Source organism: Schistocerca gregaria, chromosome 6, assembly GCF_023897955.1.
Source record: "Schistocerca gregaria isolate iqSchGreg1 chromosome 6, iqSchGreg1.2, whole genome shotgun sequence".
In the NCBI taxonomy this organism is placed as follows: domain Eukaryota; kingdom Metazoa; phylum Arthropoda; class Insecta; order Orthoptera; family Acrididae; genus Schistocerca; species Schistocerca gregaria.
Genome location: NC_064925.1, coordinates 450,414,674 through 450,436,525, shown reverse-complemented (window position 1 = coordinate 450,436,525; position 21,852 = coordinate 450,414,674). Strand labels below are relative to the sequence as shown.

General features: G+C 39.7%; 1 protein-coding gene across 1 annotated transcript in view; it reads left to right on the top strand.

The window, feature by feature from the left end:
• Positions 1-21,852, top strand: part of LOC126278326 (uncharacterized) — a 1,364,175-nt gene that overhangs the window by 1,236,839 nt on the left and 105,484 nt on the right. Inside the window, exons 15-16 of the mRNA XM_049978346.1 lie at positions 7,053-7,253; positions 8,698-8,910. Coding sequence (XP_049834303.1) covers positions 7,053-7,253; positions 8,698-8,910 — 414 coding nt within the window. The remainder of the gene's footprint in view (positions 1-7,052; positions 7,254-8,697; positions 8,911-21,852) is intronic.

Below are 21,852 nucleotides of genomic sequence, written 5' to 3'. Positions count from 1 at the left end.
CGCTCGGTTGGTCTTTTCGTCGTCTGACAACACCTTGGGCACGAGCTTGGCGCACACTTTCCTCATCGCTAAATCTTCAGTAACAATGCGAAAAACAACAGTAGACGACAAGTTCAGTTCATTGGCAACCATCCTGATACTCAATCGACGGTCCAACAGTTGTCGCACACGAGCCACATTGTTGTCAGTTTTGCTGGTTGACGGCCGCCCAGAGCGTTGTTCGTCGTGAACCTCTTCCCGGCCTTCCTTAAAGGCCTTTAACCACCTCGAAACTTGTGAGTAGGACAGAGCAGAGTCCCCGTAAGCCTCACAAATCATTTTGTTAGTCTCCTCAAAAGATTTGTTCAGTTTAGCACAAAACGTAATCGCATAACGTTGCTCGATCGTCGATTCCATTTTTTCCGTGACACGGTCGGCGCGCAGAGGTTTACAATAACAGACGTGCTGCCGCTTCCACAGCTCAGAGAGCACTGAAACCGGTTTCGCGGCAAAGCTTAGCGTCCCCACCACCTACTCGATGTGGCCCGCTCTCACTCCGACTACTAGGAGCGTCGCGGGAAATTCAATTGCATTACTTTCGGAACGTACCCTGTATTGAAGGGCAAGTTCCCATCTCCGGAGTTCGGATAGGTTGGTGTTGGTGGGAAGTATCCAGATAACCCGGACGGTGTAACACTGTGTCAAGACATGCTGGCCGTGCACCAAGGCATGTTTAGCCACAGGGTGATCCTCATTACCAACAAACACTGTCTGCCTGTGTCCATTCATGCGAATGGACTGTTTGTTGCTGGTGATTCCCACATAGAAAGCGACACAGTGTAGGCTTGTGTCTGTATATGTATGGATGGATATGTGTGTGTGTGTGTGTGTGTGTGTCTGTGTGTGTGTGTGTGTGTGTGTGTGTGTGTGTGCGCGCGCGAGTATATACCTATCCTTTTTCCCCCTAAGGTAAGTCTTTCCGCTACCGGGATTGGAATCACTCCTTACCCTCTCGCTTAAAACCCACATCCTTTCATCTTTCCCTCTCTTTCCCTCTTTCCTGAAGAAGCAGGCGTTGGTTGCGAAAGCTAGAAATTTTGTGTGTGTGTTTGTGTGTTATTTTATTGTGCCTGTCTACAGGCGCTTTCCCGCTTGGTAAGTCTTGGAATCTTTTTTTTTTAATATATTTTTCCCATGTGGAAGTTTCTTTCTATTTTATTTACGTCAATATTTTATATCTGTTTTGAGATGTGATATAAATGGGAGGGTTTGCATTAAGTTTGAAATGGGTGGGTGCTGTAGATAAGAGCATGGTTTACAAGAGCAAATAAACCATGGCTAACACAAAACACACATCACACTTTTCAGAAAACCCTCGTAAACAAGTGTGCCTGATTCTTCACCATTTGCTGTTTCCATAGGGTTGCTAAGATTTCCTTTTGGGACCTCAAGGGTGAAGGTGAGAATGTCCATTCTATAGGAGACAATTTAACACCAAGCCTCCTCTGGCTTCTCACTCAAGTACCTCAGGGGTAGGGACCCTGGTGAAGGGAGGTTAGTAAGGATTTCCTGTCTTTGGGGCTATCTTCTTTCTCTTCTTAGATCTTAGCAACCATTTCTAATTTTTTTTCCTTTCTTACTTCTCATTTGAGGACCTATCTATTTTTTCCCTCTCTCCATATTTACAAACTTCTATTACTGAAGTCCTTCCTTATTTCTGTGGTTTCTAATAACCTAAATCTTATCTTAAGATAAGAATGCCAAAGAATCAGACTACATGAACACACATCCTCATTCACACAAGAATACCCTTATACACAAACATTGAAATGATTCTACATCAAATGTACGTAAAAAGGAGGTGTGAGCAAAGAAAAATAATGCAAACCAGAGTGTAATTGATTGTTACAGTCATTTAAGGAAAGTAAGTGTAATAAATACTCTGAAAATTGATGACTAGTGGGATAGTAGGACTTGAATTATAGGTAGGCATAGTATGCACTAAGAGTATAGAAGTTAAGAAGTAGAGGAGGACTCTAGGGATTAAATGACATAGTAAGAAGTGAATGCGAAGTGTAGAGTAGATTTGTAGCTTTACCAGAAGATACTTAATTATAGTATACGTAGAAACGTATGCTAGGGTAAGGAACCATGAGGCCTACTCAGAAAAGATAAGGGGGGCATACCCAGCATTTACTAAATATAAAGGACAGGTCACCTATGTGGAGACAGGATGACCTGTGGCCTAAAAAATAGGAATGTTTTATAATGGGGCATGCCTACCAGAATGGAAAAAGGACGTGCTCTTATAGGGTCAACCCACAAGCAAGGTATAGGTACTGATTCCAGGGGAAAGGGACAGTATCGTGACAAAAGTCACGAAATTTTGCAGGGATTATTCTGGAAAGTTTGAATTCTATGCACAATGGGAATTAATATGTTTCGTGGAAGTTTACAAGTGTCTAGAGAACACTTTCATTTTGTCTGGAGTTCCTCCAAACTATGAAGAATATTAAAAATAGTACATACTAAGGAAAGGTAGTACAATAGATGAGAACAGATAGTAGATTACTCATGTGTCATGAACACCTATAGTTTACAATTGGAGAAAGGGAGTCCTCATAATTCCTATATATTAGAAAAGTTGAGTAAAACCTCACACATATGTTCTTGTCTAAACAAAGTAGAGTAAGAAAAAAGTAGAAAGACTGTAAGCAGAAGCCTGTTTACGAGAGTACAAAGAGTTGTAGTTGAAAAAAATATGTATATAAACACGTAGAAGAAAAGTATATGGTTATGATATGTAATGTGGCTACGGGTGATGTTATTTACATAACGATTATGTAAAAAATATCGCGTGGTAAATCTGGGGGGGGGGGGGGGGGGGGGGATATGCAGCGTTTCGAGAATTTCTGCCTAAATTCTAGAACCGCTTGGCCTTATACTGTCTCGAACACACAATATTTTAGACGTGAGAGTGGGATGCTAAAATCCTACCTACTCTGTGTGTCAAGTTTGTGTGTGCAGATGTGAAATCAGTCGCAAGCAGAAGGTAGACGCAGCGGACAAACGGCACCGACAAGTACTTGTCAGTTGATCCATGGAAATTATAGTTTTCTTTTTTTTTTTAAAAAAAAAAAAAAAACCTCTAATCTTGGGCTTGCTGGAGGCAAGACATATTTTACGATTTGTTTGTGACAAGAGTTATGGCTGTTAAGTCACTCTTTGCTAAATGTTCTTAAATCTGTTTCCAATGTGAGACAACACGAGTGACTTACAAGAAGTCTAATGTTTATGTGAGAAGTGTGAATTTTGTTCTTTATGAAGCTCAAATATACCGATAGTTGTTGAAAACTATTTTTCGAGTACCTAATTATTTCGCAAATAGAGAGGTTTCTGTAACTAGCATCATTCTTCGGAAAATAAGTTTATAGAGACTCCAGAAGCCAGAGAAGAAGATCAACGGTGTACACCAAGTAAGTTGACTTGTATAAGAGAAGTGGGAAGTTTGCACATACACTTCACACGCTCTTAGTTGTCAAATTGTTAGATCAATCACATGCACATTGCATGTAGTATCAGTGAATGTACTGTCCGTGATGTAGAATGCTGGGAAGGTGAGCGATATATCTGAGTTTGACTGAGGGCAGATTGTGATGGCCTGGCTCACTATGGGCATTTTGGAAACTGCTCAGCTTGGCTGGTTTTCAAGGAGTGCTGCAGTGAGTGTCTTCAGCAAGTAGTGAAACCACATCCAGACATTGTGAGGTTGGGCGGCCATGCCAAAACACAGATGTCAGATGATGTAGACTGGGTTGATTAGTAAAAGAGGACAAGTAGCGAACTGTGGAGGAACTAACATCAGACTTTAATGCTGGTCAGAGTAAAAATGTGTCTGAACACACAGTGCACCAAACACTCCTAATGATGGGGCTCTGCAGCCAGCATCCCTTGCATGTGCCAATGTTAGCAAGACGACATAGGCAACTACGATTGAAATGGACACTGGTACAGTGGCAGAGTGTTGCATGATCTGATGAATTCTGATACTTTCATCATCATGCCAATGGGAGGGTGTGAATCTGTCATCTTCCAAGGGAACAGCTCCTTTGACACCTGTTCTCTGGGATGGAGACAAGTTAGTGGTGTCTTCGTTATGCTCTGGGGAATATTCACGTAGGCATCCTTGGGTGCAGTGAAGCTCATGCAAGGCACCATGTTGGCGACAGAGTATCTTACACCGGTTGCAGACCACATATATGATGTTCATGTTTCTCAGTGGCTGTGGCATTTTTCAGCAAGGTAATGTGCCATGTTACAAGGCAAGGAGTATGATGGAGTGGTTGAAGGAATGTAGTGGCCTGTTCCAGTTGATGTTCTGGTCCCTAAACTCACCAGATCTGAACACAATTAAACACATATGGGATGTGATTGAATGCAGTGTAAGAGCTCTTCACCCCCTCCCGAGAATTTACAGGAATTAGGTGACTTGTATGTGAAGATGTGTTGCCAACTCCTTCCAGCAACCTACCAAGGCCTCATTGCTTCCATGCCATGACACACTACTGCTGTTATCTGCGCCAAAGGCAGACATACCAGCCATTAGATAGGTGGTCATAATGGTCTGGTTGATCAGTGTAAGTTGTACCGTATTACCTCTGTACATTCCAAAATTGTAATCCGTGTCTGTATCTTTCATAGCTGCCCACTGTTTTGCTCTACAAACCATGTCATAAGCTTTTGAAAAGTCTACAAAGGCAGTTTGTGACTCCTTCCCTACCGCTAGAAATTTCTCCATTAGCTGCCATAAAATATCATATGTACAAATGTACAGTGTGTAAGAGCATAGCAAACATGTCCTACTCCTCCTTCCTGTACATTCAAATGTTAGGATTGTTAAATCTTTAGACAACTTTGGGATTTCTTTTTCAGTGATGGTGATTTATTTTTTGTATTGATGTATTTACATTAACTCTGCTTGCAATAAGTCATAGTCAGCCAAAACCATAAAATTTCAAGGCGACAGAATGCCTGGCCAGTATTTCTTCCAGGACAGGAAATTCTAATTACTGCCAATAAGATTATAACTTAGTCCTTCTACTGATCACCTGAATAATCTTCAAAAATAACCTCATATGTCAGAGGAGATAGTATCACTGCAGTGCTAGGAGCCATTCATCATTCTTTCATTCCCATTTTCAGCTTAATTTATCTTTGCCACAATTATTTTCCTTCTTGGCATCCAAAAGATCTTTGTTAAGTAGCAGCATTTCATTTGTAACAATACAACAGCTCTTGTCCCTTCCTCAGTCAGGAAACAAGGACACGATGGTGAGATTTTTATGTATACTTAAGTGTATGTCACAAGAATAGGCTAATGGGAGGTGGAAATGGTGTACTCATCTTAGCAAACAAGGAACTCAAATCCATTGAGACAGAAATTGAAACTGCATTTGCAGTCCTCTGGGCAAAACTACATATCAATGGTGGTGATTTTACTGATCACCTGACTCACCTCCAAAAGCAGCTAAAAACTTCAGAGAAAGGAGTATCTCTGCAGTGCGGTGCAATGAGTCACCCATCATTCTTTCTTTCCCATTTTCAGCTTAATTTATCTTTGCCATTATTATTTTCCTTCATATCTTCTATTACATAATATTAGTGATCTTCATAAGTAGCGGCATTTCATTTATTTTGTGTGTACGTTGGGTTTTGTTTTAAGTTTGTTGTATTGAGTGTTATGTACAGTATTACCTTTTACTATAATTTCTATGAAAGTCTTTTTTTTGTTGTTGTTGTTGAGGCATACTGAAAATATGAATTCCAATACATACGAAAATCTTAGGGCATTGCTAGTAGTTTGGCTTCAGAATGATAAAAAAAGCAAGAATATCTCAAGAAATTGTCAATACTTCTATTCCTGTATCTGATTCAGAGTATGTCATCAACAACCATTTCTGTCATAAAATGAAGTGGCCTCTTCCAGTTACGGAGAGAGGCAAACGTTTAGCAAAATTCTCTCTGTCTGGCCTCTCCTAGCTAACTCTTCTGACTTCCAAGATGTCTTTTTTCCACTGGTTGGTGGCCTTCTCCTGGGTCTTTGTTTATTTGTTGGATTCCAGTGTAGCATCACATCTCATATGCATTTGAATCAGGCAACATGATCAGTTCATTGTCATTTCAGTAAGACTGCAGTTTGCAGGGTGGCACTGGTCTTTGTGAGAGACCATATGCCCCTTTCACTCTATCTTTTTTCTCCGCATCATTCTCTGCAAAGTTATGAATTTTCCTCTAGTAAATTCATACAGTGGCCAGATTTCACAGCCTGCGATGACAATGGAAAAATTCATTAGTCACAAAATATATTTTTCAATTTTACTGGCATCTTCAGTCAGGAGATTGATGCATCATATCCAAAAGCATCCCACCCTAGTTTCATGAAAAGGCAGATTTCACATTTTAAGTCACTCGTCATATTTATGAACTATCCGAGATAGATTTACTTGCTCACATTTTACTGGATCAAATGATGCATGTAAACATATCCTGTTGCAATCCATTTGGACAGTATCCAATTTTCAAAATGTTCAAGGTGAGGCTAACTAACGCCATTTGGAGCAAGGTAAGTAAACTACAACTGAATTTACTCAATGCTTTAGCCAACAGCTTAGAATCATCCATAAATTTTGGTTTGTTGAGCCTTCTTCTGTTGATTTACACTCCCTGTATCTCCCTAGGTCACTCCATACTGCCATTTACAATACACCTGAGAACAGTTTAGTTGAGATGCAAACACATTATCTAACACCTCTTTTTCTGGGGGAATCTATTGTCCATTTGCTGCTACTAAAAAATGCTGGGGACATGACATAGATGTTCTGTTTAATCACTTATTTAATCACTCATAGGCTGCCTGAATGCCTTGCTTAGATAAGTCTTGCAAGACTACTATGTAGTCATCTGAGTCAGTTTGATTTTCAAAATCAACAAAAGCATCATAGAAAGGCATCTTATTAAATCAGTAATCAAAAGTACATGATTCAGTATTATGAATACAAAGTAATTTTTTTCAGCTGGTCCCTGTGAGCCTTTATCTAGTGAGCCCTTTGTGAAGATTGAAATTCTGAAGAATGGCCGTGATCCCATTCACAATTACTCAACTGGGACTGTGGCACGTGTTACATGTGATCAAGGTTATGGTCCGACACTCAGCAACAACACTGCTAAATGTGCACGAGGCCGCTGGAGACCTGGAAAACCTGACTGCATTGCTTGTAAGAGACCTATATACTATCTCATGTAAGAAATAATGTACTAAATTAAAAGCAATTGAAATGTAGTCTTTTATGTATGAAGCATACCTTTTTCTTGTAATTGTGGTTTTTGGTTCATGAAACTGTGGTATGTTGGTAGTGTACTTCAAAATCTAATTCCTATCATAATACTTAGCTTTATTAACAGAACTGTCAATTACACTCACATTTGATGTTCTACATTCAGAATGATCCGTTGTTTAACAATTTGCATTCATTACATAGACATAGTTTATTACAAGGTGTTTCAAAATTAATGTACAGGTTTTAAGGCTTTGTAGCATTTCTAAAATTCATCTTACAATTATAAGTAATACATCAAATGAAAGAGCAACTCATTTTGTTTGTACATCTGTGCGCAAAGGGAAGACTATGGAATGACCAAGAGTGACTGAAGAATGTATTGAACAAGTGAGAGACTTCCATGCATAGCCCCAAGAAATCAGTTTCAAAAGGTAGTTGTGGATTACCAGTTTCAGTGACATTTGGTGGAGATTCTGAAGGAGATGCTTACAACTATGTCCTTGTCGTCTGAAGTTGTTCGAAGCTCTAAAGCCTGCAGACTATGGTTTATGGCCCATCACTGTAAACAAAATGTTACTGCATGATGACAAAGATTTTCTGGATCGTGTCATCTTCAGTGACAAACTGAAATTTTGGGTAAGTGGAAATGTGAGCACACATAGTGTGCACTTCTGGGGGTCAGCAAATTGACGAGATTGGACAGTTCGAACAAGAGTCCCCAAATTTTTTGTATGCACTATATCCTGTCGGAAAGTTTATGGTCCTTTATTTTTTCAGTGAAGTGTCGTGTTGGATTGGCTTCAAGGGGCTGGATGACATAGCTTGTTCTGCATGACCTCCACATTCACACATGATTAGCCACCATGTGTTTTTTTACCTTTGGGGATTCACAAAGTATCATGTGTATGTGCCTCTGCTACCAGCTGATCTACTTGACTTTAGAAATAGCATTATTGTAGCAATTACTTCAGACACACTGATGAAAGTTTGGGAAGGACTCACCTATTGAATCAATAGGTGACAAATGGTGTGCACATTGAACACTTGTAAGAAAAACTGTTTGAGTCGCTCTTTCATTTGGTGTATTATTCATAACTGTACATTGCATGTAATAAATGCTGAAAAGCTTTAATACCCTTCTATTCACTTTGAAACACCCTGCATATTATGTGACGATAGATCCAGATGGACAAGATGATAATGGATACAAATATTGTGTGTTTTTGTGTATGCCAAAGTTGCAAATTTTTATTGAATGTGTTCACAGACAATTTCTAGAATTTTTCTGAAAATTTTACTGACTTGATAATCTTACATATTTAGTTTTTTTGAAGCAAACAATATTGTTAAAATCTTAAATTTATCACTCAACTTTTTTCAGTACCATGTCACATTCCCAAAATGGAACACGGACTGTTTCGTTTAGCACCAGCTGATGGCAAGCCAGGTGTAATGTTAAATGCAAGTGCAGATGTACCCCATGGTAAAGTTGTAGACTTTGGTTGCATTATTGGTTACAATATAAAAGGACCAAACAATATGCAGTGTTGGCATGGGGAGTGGTCTTCGTCACAGGAGCCAGAGTGCACGCCAGGTGAGGTGAGGTAGCTCCCTGCTTTGAAAGCTTTAACATACTAAGTAGTAATTGTTGTGACATACTCTTCAATAAACCTAACATATATCTCCATAATCAAACAATGGAAACTTTAGGTTGTAGTATCAGCATTATTAGGAAAAGGATACCGTATTGCTCCCATACAGATAACCTGCTGATTTGTATAGACAGCCACAGTGAAGAGACTGTTACATGTTTTAGTTTTTGGCCGAAGCCTTGTTCAGCACAGAAAACACACACACACACACACCTCATATGCATGTGACTGCTACCTCTGGCAGCTCTGATCGGAATCACGCTGGTCAGAGCTGCCGGTGGCATCAGTTGTGCGTGAGGTGTTTCCTTGTGTGAAAGTGCTGAAGCAGGCTTTACATGAAAGCTGTAATGTGTAACAGTCTTTTCATTTTGCCTGTCTTTAAATCAGAGTGTCATCTTTATGGTGATTAGCAGAGTGTCCTTTTCCTAATACAGCACCACAATTGTCCTATGAATTTTAATACAATTAACATTTCTGATAGGTGAAGAAACAACTATAACAAGCCTCTTTTTACGTAACCATGAAAAGTATAACCTGCTAAAATCTGAATAGAGGATATAAAAGCTGTGAATTAGAACAAAGAAAAATAGTAATCTTACTTCTTTTTTGAAAGTTAACAGCTTGTGATAACAAGCAACAGCTCAAGCAAGTGACTATTCCATTTTGTGTAATCTCAGATGTTACAGAATGACAAAGCCCAATGAATATTTTGATTTGCACAAATAAAAAAAGGTACACTTTATCCAAAAGAATTTATTGGTCTCACCATGGGTGTTGTATAAGGGGATTTGAAATAAAACACAGTCATTAGTGTAAAGTGATGGTAATGATTTTATTAACTCAAAAATGTAGCTATGCACAGTACACATACTCAAAAATAGTCGCCAAAACTGTTGGCACATTTATCCCAATGTGACACTAACAGTTTGATTCGATCTGTGAAGAAGCTAGTAGGGTGCTGTTGGATCCAGGTCTGGGCTCAGACACACACTTCATCATCCTTGTGAATTGATGTCCACAAATAGCATTTTTAGAGGTCCAAATACATGAAAGTCACACGGTGAAAGGCCAGGACTGTACAGCATTTCCTACCAAAACTGCTGCAATGTCGTCTTCATTGGACTGGCCATGTGTGAGCGGGCATTATCATGCAGGAGGATAATGCAACTGGACAGCATGCCTGAGCATTTCAACTTGATGGCTCATCTAAGGTTCTAGAAAGTGGCTTGATAACGCTGAGCATTGGTGGTGGTTCCGCATTCCAGTAACTCATGCGCCCTTGTCATCAAAAAAGGAGGACATCATGACCTTACCAGAACTGGTTTGCACGGCCTTTGATATCTTTGGAGGTGGTGAAGTCGCATGATTCCACTGCTTGCTCTGATGCTTGCTTTCTGGTTCAAAATGGTGAGACCATGTTTTGTTACCCGTGACAAGATGTGACAGGAAGCTGTATTCCTTCTCATGATAATGATGAAGATGTCTCAAAGACAGCGCCATTCAAGTATTGCACTATTTAGCAATTAGTTGCTGGAAAACCCACTGCGCACGGAATTTTTGAAAGTTCAAGTGTGATGCATTATGGTGTAGGCTGTGCCCCTGCTGATACCCACTAACTGATGGATCTCGCCCATGGCAATTCTACATTTGTCGAAGACTAAAGCATTCACTTCCACAAGCATTTGCAGTGTGGTGACACGATAAGCCTCTTCAGGATGAGCATTACCTTCCAGTGACTCGTACTCCTCAATGAATTGTTTGCACCTTTCCACAACATTTCAATGACCCAGAGTGTACTCACTGCACACAGCTTTCATCCGTTGATGCATTTCACTGTCTCCAACTCCATCTGCTGCCAAAAATTGAATCATTCCTCATTGTTCCTGCTTACTCACCTGTGTGTTCAGTAGTGGACTATAACTTGTGTGACCACCTTATCTTCAGCATGAAACCACACTGGCTCTATGCAACATCAAATGGTGCACATGTTTTAATCTCTCTACCAATAGATGGCGCCACCATACCCCCAGTTGCATGGTGCCACCTTATGTGTAAGGCAGAGTTAGGTGAACTGACCAGGTTTCATTTGAATGAACCTCATACAAATAATAACATTTTTTGCAAGGGAAAGAACAGCTGCAGCTGTAAAGTAATTCCAACAAGGACATCCTATAAAATATCATTACATTATTTCTGAAAGATGATGAATGAGTACTACCAGAGGCTGTGCTTGAAAGATTTGTTCTCTTTCTGTGGTAGGGTTGCCACTTATGGCAGGTCAAAAGTCAGGATACTGCCACCTTTGGGAAGTCAAAAGTTGGGACACTTCAAACAAAAGGTAGCACTTAATATATAAAATTTGCCATTCTTACTAGTATTTGTCATTTTTTATCCTCGCAAGAATACTGAATTGCAAATACCATACTTGAAACTTAAAATAATTAAAAGTTTATGGTGTTTATGCTGTACATTCTACGGATCGGAGCGTGGAATGTCAGATCCCTTAATCGGGCAGGTAGGTTAGAAAATTTAAAAAGGGAAATGGATAGGTTAAAGTTAGATATAGTGGGAATTAGTGAGGTTCGGTGGCAGGAGGAACAAGACTTCTGGTCAGGTGACTACAGGGTTATAAACACAAAATCAAATAGGGGTAATGCAGGAGTAGGTTTAATAATGAATAGGAAAATAGGAATGCGGGTAAGCTACTACAAACAGCATAGTGAACGCATTATTGTGGCCAAGATAGATACGAAGCCCACACCTACTACAGTAGTACAAGTTTATATGCCAACTAGCTCTGCAGATGATGAAGAAATTGAAGAAATGTACGATGAAATAAAAGAAATTATTCAGATAGTGAAGGGAGACGAAAATTTAATAGTAATGGGTGACTGGAATTCGAGTGTAGGAAAAGGGAGAGAAGGAAACATAGTAGGTGAATATGGATTGGGGCTAAGAAATGAAAGAGGAAGCCGCCTAGTAGAATTTTGCACAGAGCACAACTTAATCATAGCTAACACTTGGTTTAAGAATCATGAAAGAAGGTTGTATACGTGGAAGAACCCTGGAGATACTAAAAGGTATCAGATAGATTATATAATGGTAAGACAGAGATTTAGGAACCAGGTTTTAAGTTGTAAGACATTTCCAGGGGCAGATGTGGACTCTGACCACAATCTATTGGTTATGACATGTAGATTAAAACTGAAGAAACTGCAAAAATGTGAGAAATTAAGGAGATGGGACCTGGATAAACTGAAAGAACCAGAGGTTGTACAGAGTTTCAGAGAGAGCATAAGGGAACAATTGACAGGAATAGGGGAAAGAAATACAGTAGAAGAAGAATGGGTAGCTCTGAGGGATGTAGTAGTGAAGGCAGCAGAGGATAAAGTAGGGACAAAGACGAGGGCTGCTAGAAATCCTTGGGTAACAGAAGAAATATTGAATTTAATTGATGAAAGGAGAAAATATAAAAATGCAGTAAATGAAGCAGGCAAAAAAGAATACAAACGTCTCAAAAATGAGATCGACAGGAAGTGCAAAATGGCTAAACAGGGGTGGCTAGAGGACAAATGTAAGGATGTAGAAGCTTATCTCACTAGGGGTAAGATAGATACTGCTTACAGGAAAATTAAAGAGACCTTTGGAGAGAAGAGAACCACGTGTATGAATATCAAGAGCTCAGATGGCAGCCCAGTTCTAAGCAAAGAAGGGAAGGCAGAAAGGTGGAAGGAGTATATAGAAGGTTTATACAAGGGCGATGTACTTGAGGACAATATTATGGAAATAGAAGAGGATGTAGATGAAGACGAAATGGGAGATACGATACTGTGTGAAGAGTTTGACAGAGCACTGAAAGACCTGAGTCGAAACAAGGCCCCCGGAGTAGACCACATTCCATTAGAACTACTGACGGCCTTGGGAGAGCCAGTCATGACAAAACTCTACCAGCTGGTGAGCAAGATGTATGAGACAGGCGAAATACCCTCAGACTTCAAGAAGAATATAATAATTCCAATCCCAAAGAAAGCAGGTGCTGACAGATGTGAAAATTACCGAACTATCAGTTTAATAAGCCACGGCTGCAAAATACTAACGTGAATTCTTTACAGACGAATGGAAAAACTGGTAGATGCAGACCTCGGGGAGGATCAGTTTGGATTCCGTCGAAATGTTGGAACACGTGAGGCAATACTGACCTTAAGACTTATCTTAGAAGAAAGATTAAGAAAAGGCAAACCTACGTTTCTAGCATTAGTAGACTTAGAGAAAGCTTTTGACAATGTTGACTGGAATACTCTTTTTCAAATTCTAAAGGTGGCAGGGGTAAAATACAGGGAGCGAAAGGCTATTTATAATTTGTACAGAAACCAGATGGCAGTTATAAGAGTCGAGGGGCATGAAAGGGAAGCAGTGGTTGGGAAAGGAGTGAGACAGGGTTGTAGCCTCTCCCCGATGTTATTCAATCTGTATATTGAGCAAGCAGTAAAGGAAACAAAAGAAAAATTTGGAGTAGGTATTAAAATTCATGGAGACAAAGTAAAAACTTTGAGGTTCGCCGATGACATTGTAATTCTGTCAGAGACAACAAAGGACTTGGAACAGCAGTTGAACGGAATGGACAGTGTCTTGAAAGGAGGATATAAGATGAACATTAACAAAAGCAAAACGAGGATAATGGAATGTAGTCAAATTAAATCGGGTGATGCTGAGGGAATTAGATTAGGAAATGAGACACTTAAAGTAGTAAAGGAGTTTTGCTATTTAGGAAGTAAAATAACTGATGATGGTCGAAGTAGAGAGGATATAAAATGTAGACTGGCAATGGCAAGGAAAGCGTTTCTGAAGAAGAGAAATTTGTTAACATCGAATATAGATTTATGTATCAGGAAGTCGTTTCTGAAAGTATTTGTTTGGAGTGTAGCCATGTATGGAAGTGAAACATGGACGATAACTAGTTTGGACAAGAAGAGAATAGAAGCTTTCGAAATGTGGTGCTATAGAAGAATACTGAAGATAAGGTGGATAGATCACGTAACTAATGAGGAGGTATTGAATAGGATTGGGGAGAAGAGAAGTTTGTGGCACAACTTGACTAGAAGAAGGGATCGGTTGGTAGGACATGTTTTGAGGCATCAAGGGATCACAAATTTAGCATTGGAGGGCAGCGTGGAGGGTAAAAATCGTAGAGGGAGACCGAGAGATGAGTACACTAAGCAGATTCAGAAGGATGTAGGTTGCAGTAGGTACTGGGAGATGAAGCAGCTTGCACAGGATAGAGTAGCATGGAGAGCTGCATCAAACCAGTCTCAGGACTGAAGACAACAACAACAACATGCTGTACATCAGTGAAAATAATTGTAGCTGGGGATGGAACTTACAGACACAGAACCATGCCTCCATCCTTGCTACCTTCCCTGTTTTCCTTTCCCTGTGGCTTCATAACCTGGGTTGTGAGTAACTAAATCCACTTTCACTTCTTCCCTTTCTTTCCCCTCTCTCCTCCCTGATGAAGGAACATTTATTCCGAAAGCTAGGAACTTAAATTTTCGGTTGTTTTTTTGTGTTTCTATCGGCTGTACTGAGCTGAGGTAAGTACTGGCCAGCCCCTCTATCTCTTTGTTAGTAATTGTTTCACATCTTTATATGAGATTTTCCATTAATAAGTTAGACACAGTTGTTGTTTGATATGGCAGCCTTTAGAAGCTTCTTCTCATGTAGATCATGCTTATGCTACTCTGAGCAGCTCATATTGTAGTTTATTTTAACAAGAAGTTCACTTTCCACAGGAGTCACCACCAGTTTGTTTTGCTCATCAGTCCACAAGTTTTTCATCAGGTAAACACTCATTTTACATATGCATTGCTCACAGGAACAGAAAACACAAATTTAAGTACCTTTGATAGCTCTGGGGCTGCAGTTTTAGTAATGAAATGAATCAGTTTTTGGTCTGTTGGTAAATCAGAAGTTTTAAAAGTTTCAGTGACATTTCTTAATGCTGTCAATTGATTGTACAATTCATCATTTTTTACTTTTATGCTATGGTCATTTACAATATCTGTCAGGCTATCAATGGCCATCTCATCTTTCCTGCTCAGAACAGTGAATTTCTTGGGAGGTGTGGTTTTGAAATTAAACATAGATAGTGTATGGTTCTCTCACAAACATTAGAAGCATTTTTTAAATTTGTCCTAGTCTAATTTGCTCAGTCTCTTCAGATTTTGAGTCACAATAAACATTATAAAATCTTTTTATAAGGCGTTTATGAGGTTTGTGTCATTAGCTGAGGGTCTCCCTCAGTATTTGTCAGGATCATTGGGTCCATGAGGCACAGGAATACCTGAACTACAAGTTTTTAGCCATAACCACATCTATAATAACGTGCTCGCTATGCCGACCAGTTTTAACAGTGTCTGACATCCTACCACAAACAAATAAGGATTTGTCAATACTCCATTGTGAGTCAAGAAAGACATAATTCCACGTCAGAAACATGTGTTTTGGGAACTTTTCTGCCCGTACAGGGAGCCAGCAACATGACGTGACTACTGTGTGTGTGAGGTGCTCAGCGGCCGGTGTATTGTGACACCACAGTTCATCAGCATTCCATGATAATGCCAGCTCACACTTCTACTCGCACATGGCGCCTGCATCCAATCCATGGCCCTTATATTTTAATCAATATTCAGGCATTTTCTTCAAGTATTGTAAACCATCACAAAGATATGTAGTTTGCAAGTTTCAATTTTGAAACTGTAAAACTGTTGATGTAACGAAAATCCTATCATTATGTATGAACTGCATATAAAAAAGAGAAGTGATTATTCATCTTCTTCATCCACACATTTCATGAAGTCCATGTTAACTAGCTTGTCTCTTCTTTCCTTTGAAAGAGAAAGTATGACTCAATAACTTCCCAGTGTCTTAGTAAATGTTAACAAGATGGCAACAAAGAGAACCACCATACAGAAATGTGCTGTAAAATTTTTGTATGTTCTTGTTAAAAAAAGCCAGACTTTTTTTGAGTTGTGAGTTTTCTTACTATCAGTTGAGAACTTCCAGTACTATACTCTTGTTGTTGAAGTTAATCATTTTGTATGAAAATTTGGTCCTGTTACAAATAACATGGCAGTTACAATTAACTTCAATTACAAATAACTGAAGTCAGCAGGTGGCACTATATCTAGGATACATGAGTAACCAGTATTGTAAATTTAATAGTTAAAATGCAGTATGTATAGTCATTAATTAAAATTACTTCACATGGCAAAATGAACATCTGATGATATAACATGTAGTGACATACAATATGTGGAATTAGATCCATTCTTAAACTCCACATAAAGGTTACAATTGATAGTAATGGGAAGCTCCTAGCCTGACAAAGTAAAATACACAATTGTGTAAAAGCCAGTATAAAAAGTTAAAAAACAAAATCACATCTGTAAATTGAAAACTTTTAGCATGAGAAAGCATATTTTTCAGCCTTTCATGAATTGAATTTCATGGATGGAATTGTTGACTGGTGAAATATTGGCCTAAAAATGAACTGTGTGAAAATTAATTTCATTTATTGTATTACTGCTATCTTCTGTCCACTTCAATGGCCACCAACAAACTGTGGCTAAGAAGTAAGTGGACCACCACACCCAATTGCTGAGCATGGTGCCAATCATGACATCTTCATTTCAATGACTGCTTTGCTTTGTGTGCTATGTGGATCCTACCCACCAACAACAGCTTTACTGAATTGCACAGATTGGAACGTTCCCTGCAGTATATCCTACATTCCAATAACCCTTCTGGCCTCACCCTTCATTAGTCATTGATCTCACCCATCCAGCTTCCCTGCTCCCATTTCAGCACTAAACAGCCCTTGTTCCTCCATCATACCCAGTCGTTTTACTTCTCTTCTTTTCTGTGAGTTTCGTTGCTTAGTTTTGGGTTGAGTGGAAGTCAGTATCTTGAATTTGTTGTTTAGGGGATGTATGTAACACCCTGAGTTGTCCCTGTCTTCTCTGTACTGGTAAACAAGCCCTACCACTGACACACCACTCACAACCAAGTGGGTGACTATTCATGTGTTCCATATGTCCTGTAGAGCAGACAAGATCCACAGGAGAGGATATTATTCTGAGGTACCTTTGGTATGTGTGGTACATGGCTCTTGGGAACCCTCCCACTTACCTGTTCACAGCTGTACCCCATCATTTGACCGTAGTCAGGATATTTCCAGCTGCTTACAAAAGTCAGCTAACTCATACCATGTTTGAAAGCAGCATTCACTGTGGGGCTTCGTTGTGACTGGTGCAATGTGTGACAGAACAAAAAATGAATAACACTAAAAGAAACTGTTGATTTTCTTTTAATTTCAGGATCTGTTAAGCTTGAAGTATACTAATTCCCAACTAGTACCCAAAATGAGATTTATATAGAGGTAATAGAAAAACATGGGGTTTAAGTTACTAATTTCCTCAAACAAGAATGCCTGTCTTCCACTTGGATGTTCTAACAATGCAATGCTCCCACCACCCCCAAGAATCATTTTCAAGTCAGCACACCCCTCATCAGTAACAACCCAGACTGAAGAAACTAAACCATGTTCATCGCAAGAGCTTCGAACAGCTTACCATCTTGCCTGGAAATGACAGGTATGCTTCCCACAATCATTCTCACCCCTTGCAAAGTGGTATTCTGCGACTCACACAACTGACAAAAAATGGTGGTCCATCTCTCACTTTCCACCTGTTATCACAAATCCTACATTCCACTGGAATACTCAGGTGCAAGACCTGCCTGGTCCCACCCGGCACACTACTCGTGTCATAGGTTTATCTCCCCTACCAGAGGCAGGACCACTGGTGAAGACAGAGCTGTCATGTAACAGGTCTGTTGCAATTTCGGGACATTTTATGTTAGCAGTCAGCTGTCCACCAGAATGAATAGCCACCACCAAACTGTGAGCAAGAACAAAGTTGACACCCAGCAGGAGAACATGCTGCTGAGCACAAAGTGGCCAATTCACCGTTTGCTTCACAACTCTTGTCATCTGGGTCTTTCCTTCCAGCATCAGATTTTCTGAACTGTGCAAATGGGGAGTTGCCCATGTAACACTTCCTTCACTTCTGTAAGCCCACTGGCCTCAGTCTCAGGTAACCCACAGCACCCACATACTCTACCCACAGTCCCCCTTACCTCTGCCCTGTCACCCACTCCCAGGCCACACCTCCATGTAGTTGTTATTATGCACCACACATACTCAGTGGCTCCAGTGCAGATGTATCTCATTCCTAGCCCATGAAACTGCTGCTCCTCACATCCACATTCCTGTTCCATTCACCTGTTGTTTCCTTCCAAGCAACCAGCTCCCTCTCCTCAACCCCTCCTCCCACTTTCTGGCTCTTTTCTCCCCTACCTACTCCATTCGACCCCCCCCCCCCCCCCCCCCCCTGTGCCGCTGCCCAGGTCCATCTGCTGAACTGCAATCCCAGCAATGTGTGTTTAGCATTCACTGTATAACTGCACAAATGTTTGCTTGTGTGTGTGTGGGGGGGGGTCATGCTTTTGTGTGTGTGTGTGTGTGGGGGGGGGGGGGGGGGGGGGGGGTCACGTGCTCTAGCTCATTAAGGGATTCACCCAAAAAGAAAACTGGAAAATTTCTCCTTGACAACTCTTGAGTTACGTAGAATTACTATTTATGTAATATGTAAAAGGTGATAAGGTGATGTGCAGTAATTACTAATTCACATCTGTATATTTTTATAACTTATAAGTAGTCAGCATGTTGCCATATTTATAATGGATGTATCATATGATTGTAAACTGACTTTCTCCACATCCTTACAATTGATTGTACAAGTGATCCGTGGAACACAAACTTAACTAGTTAAAAAAGTTTTCCATAGAATATTTCACTGACATGCATTTTTGTTATTCTTCAAATTTTAATATTCATCAAGTGTTAAAAATGTAGTTACACAAGATAGTGCCATTACCTTCAGTGCAGTAGTTAGAACAACTCTGCTGCATTACAATGGAGCAGATTAGACTTTTTGTGCAGTTGTAGTGTTCTGACCAAGAAAATTATTTGGAATATATTTTGTCCTGCATGTTGGTCGGGCACACAAAGCTGTAACTCCTGCAATGTTGAAATGTGCAGACAGTCTCATTCATGGTGGTTGATGGCTCACCATCAAACACCTTGCTGCTTGTATGCCCACTTGGCTCCTTGCCACCTAGCAGAAGACCATAAAAAGTAACGAAGAATCATATGTACAGAATTGCTTGTGCATTACAAATTTGATCATGACAGTTTCTTGCTGAACATTGTCACAGGCAATGGAACACGGGTTCATTTCTTTGAACTGGAAACAAAATGGCAATTCATCGAGCGACATCACACAACCTCTCCTCTGAAGAAAAAGTTCAAAGCCCCACTCTCAGCCAGTAAAGTCATGGTGACAGTTTTCTGGAACACTGAAGGGGTTATTCTGTTTGATGTCCTTCCTCATTTAGCAGTGATCAACTCAGAAGTGTATTGTGCGGCTCTTAGGATGTTGAAATAGCTTAACCACGTTTGTTGCCACAAAAATGTAAGTGAACTTCCCTTCTCCATGACAGTGCAAGATCTCACACAAGTTTGTACACACAAGATGAGCTTGCAGAACTTCATTGGATTGTTCTTTCTCATCCACCCTACAGCCCAGATCTTGCACTTTCTGACATATTTCTGTTTGGCTCAGTGAATGACGCACTCCACAGGAAGCAGTACATGGATGACAGGGAGGTTACTGGTGCAGCAAGACATTGGCTCCAGCATTTATCAGTAGAGTGCTACCATATGGGCGTGAAGCTCCTAACTGTATGGTGACGTAAGGCCATCTCACTGAATGGAGATTACGTTGAAAAGTAGGATTTTGTAGCCAAAAGAGTGGGGAACAATAAGGTGTATTGGAAGCCTGAAAAAAGCCAAACTGCTTTCAGGAGAAAAAAAAAGTTGTGTTACTTATTGAACACCCCTCATAATTTGGTCCATTACTGTGAGAGGATAAGGCATGTCCCTCAACAAAATTCATTCTGCCAATTTGTGCATTTCCCATACAGCCCATGGGGGAACAAACAAGGTACATCTGAAAAGCTTGGTGAATGCCAACAGAAAATAAGAGTTACAAACAAAATCTTCAAAGTAATGACCACCAGATAGAACACACTGATGGCATCAGTTATAAACCTGTTGGAAACTGTCAGTAAATGCTTGTTGTGTAATTTCACAAAGCATAATGGTCATGTGTTGCTGGATGCCTAAAACCATTACAGTAGATGAGACCTGGTACTACCAAAATGATCCAAATAGCAAGCGACAGTCAACGGGCATCGTGTTTACTGTCTTCCCCACTTTCCCAAAAAAAGTTTGGTGACAAAATCCAAGATTAAGATGATGTTGATTGCCTTTTTCAACAGCAAATCTGTCATGACTTTCTATCTTAAGGAGGTGGGGAAGACGATGAACATCATGCTGTTCACTGTCACGTGGTCTCTGGATTGTGTTGATAGGAGCAGGTCTTCTCTCTTGTAAACATGTGGATATACAACAATGCGTGATCACTGTGGTTTGAGCAATTCCATAAGAATAGTTTTCAGACAGTTTCCAACATATGTCAGAGGTGTGTTGTAGCTAATGGTGATTACTTTTAATGACAGGAAAGGTATTTTATTCATAACATTTGTTTCCTTTATTTTCTGCAACCATTCACCAGACTTTTCAGATGCACCTAGTGTTACAGTGATGCTCAGAAATAATAGTAAGAACATCTGTGACATTGAAAATTTGAGTAACGCTTGAAGGCACACTAAAATAGCCTAATGATGAAGATGACAACATGCAAATAGAAGAATATCCAGGTCCTTGAATATCCAAGTTCTGGCATAATTTTTCATTTGTCATGACATTTGATACATTGCAAGTTCAGATTTTCTGAATGGTTTTCACTTATGTAATTTTGCGCAATTGCATTTTTATTGATTTTTTTCCCCATTTACTCCATTCATTTCATTTCAATAGATTTAATTCACTTGTTACCTTGGATTATTGCACTCTATATTTTCATTCTGTAATTCATGTTTCAGCATAAAGTCTGGCACAGTCCTTACTATAATAGTATCTTTCCAAAATTTTATTAATATATTTATTGCAAAGACCTCTGTCATAGTTTTCTTGACAAGGAAGCACCTAAAAATACATAATTTATGTTATTTTGAATTATTAAATGCAGAAATTTTACACTTTATTTCTTTTTTAAAGTTTATCTCTCTGTGTATACTTCCAAACTATATCATTAAGTTTTAACATTTATTGTCATATGTTTATTACATTTTGTTGTTAACTAAAAACTTCTCATTGATGAACTGTAGTTTATATATGTGTATTGATACCATTATAGTGGGTGAAGAAAAAAATGCCACACTTGGCTGTTGGCATCGAATCATCCCAATTCAAGACCAAAAAAGAATCTAGCGAAACCTAGCCCCATCAACAGGTTTAATAGAAATGTGATTAAAAAATGGGGTTATGGCAACACTTTAAGTGCGTGCTGTAACATGAACTCTGCCCTGTGCCAGAGCAACCCATTAGCTCAATGAGATGAGGCAATGCCATGGGGAATGAATACACAGACTCATCAATGTTCAAATCGCATGTGCACCAAACATTATCCCCCCCCCCCCCATGTCAGGAAGATCAGGAAACCACCCTACATGAACTAACAGTACCAGTTATGGTTGGGCACTTTGTGGTTATTAGACACATGCATGCATTTTAATAGATCCTACTGTCATGCGATAGGCTATTGTTATGTGGCAAAATGATGCCCTGCTTATAAATGATG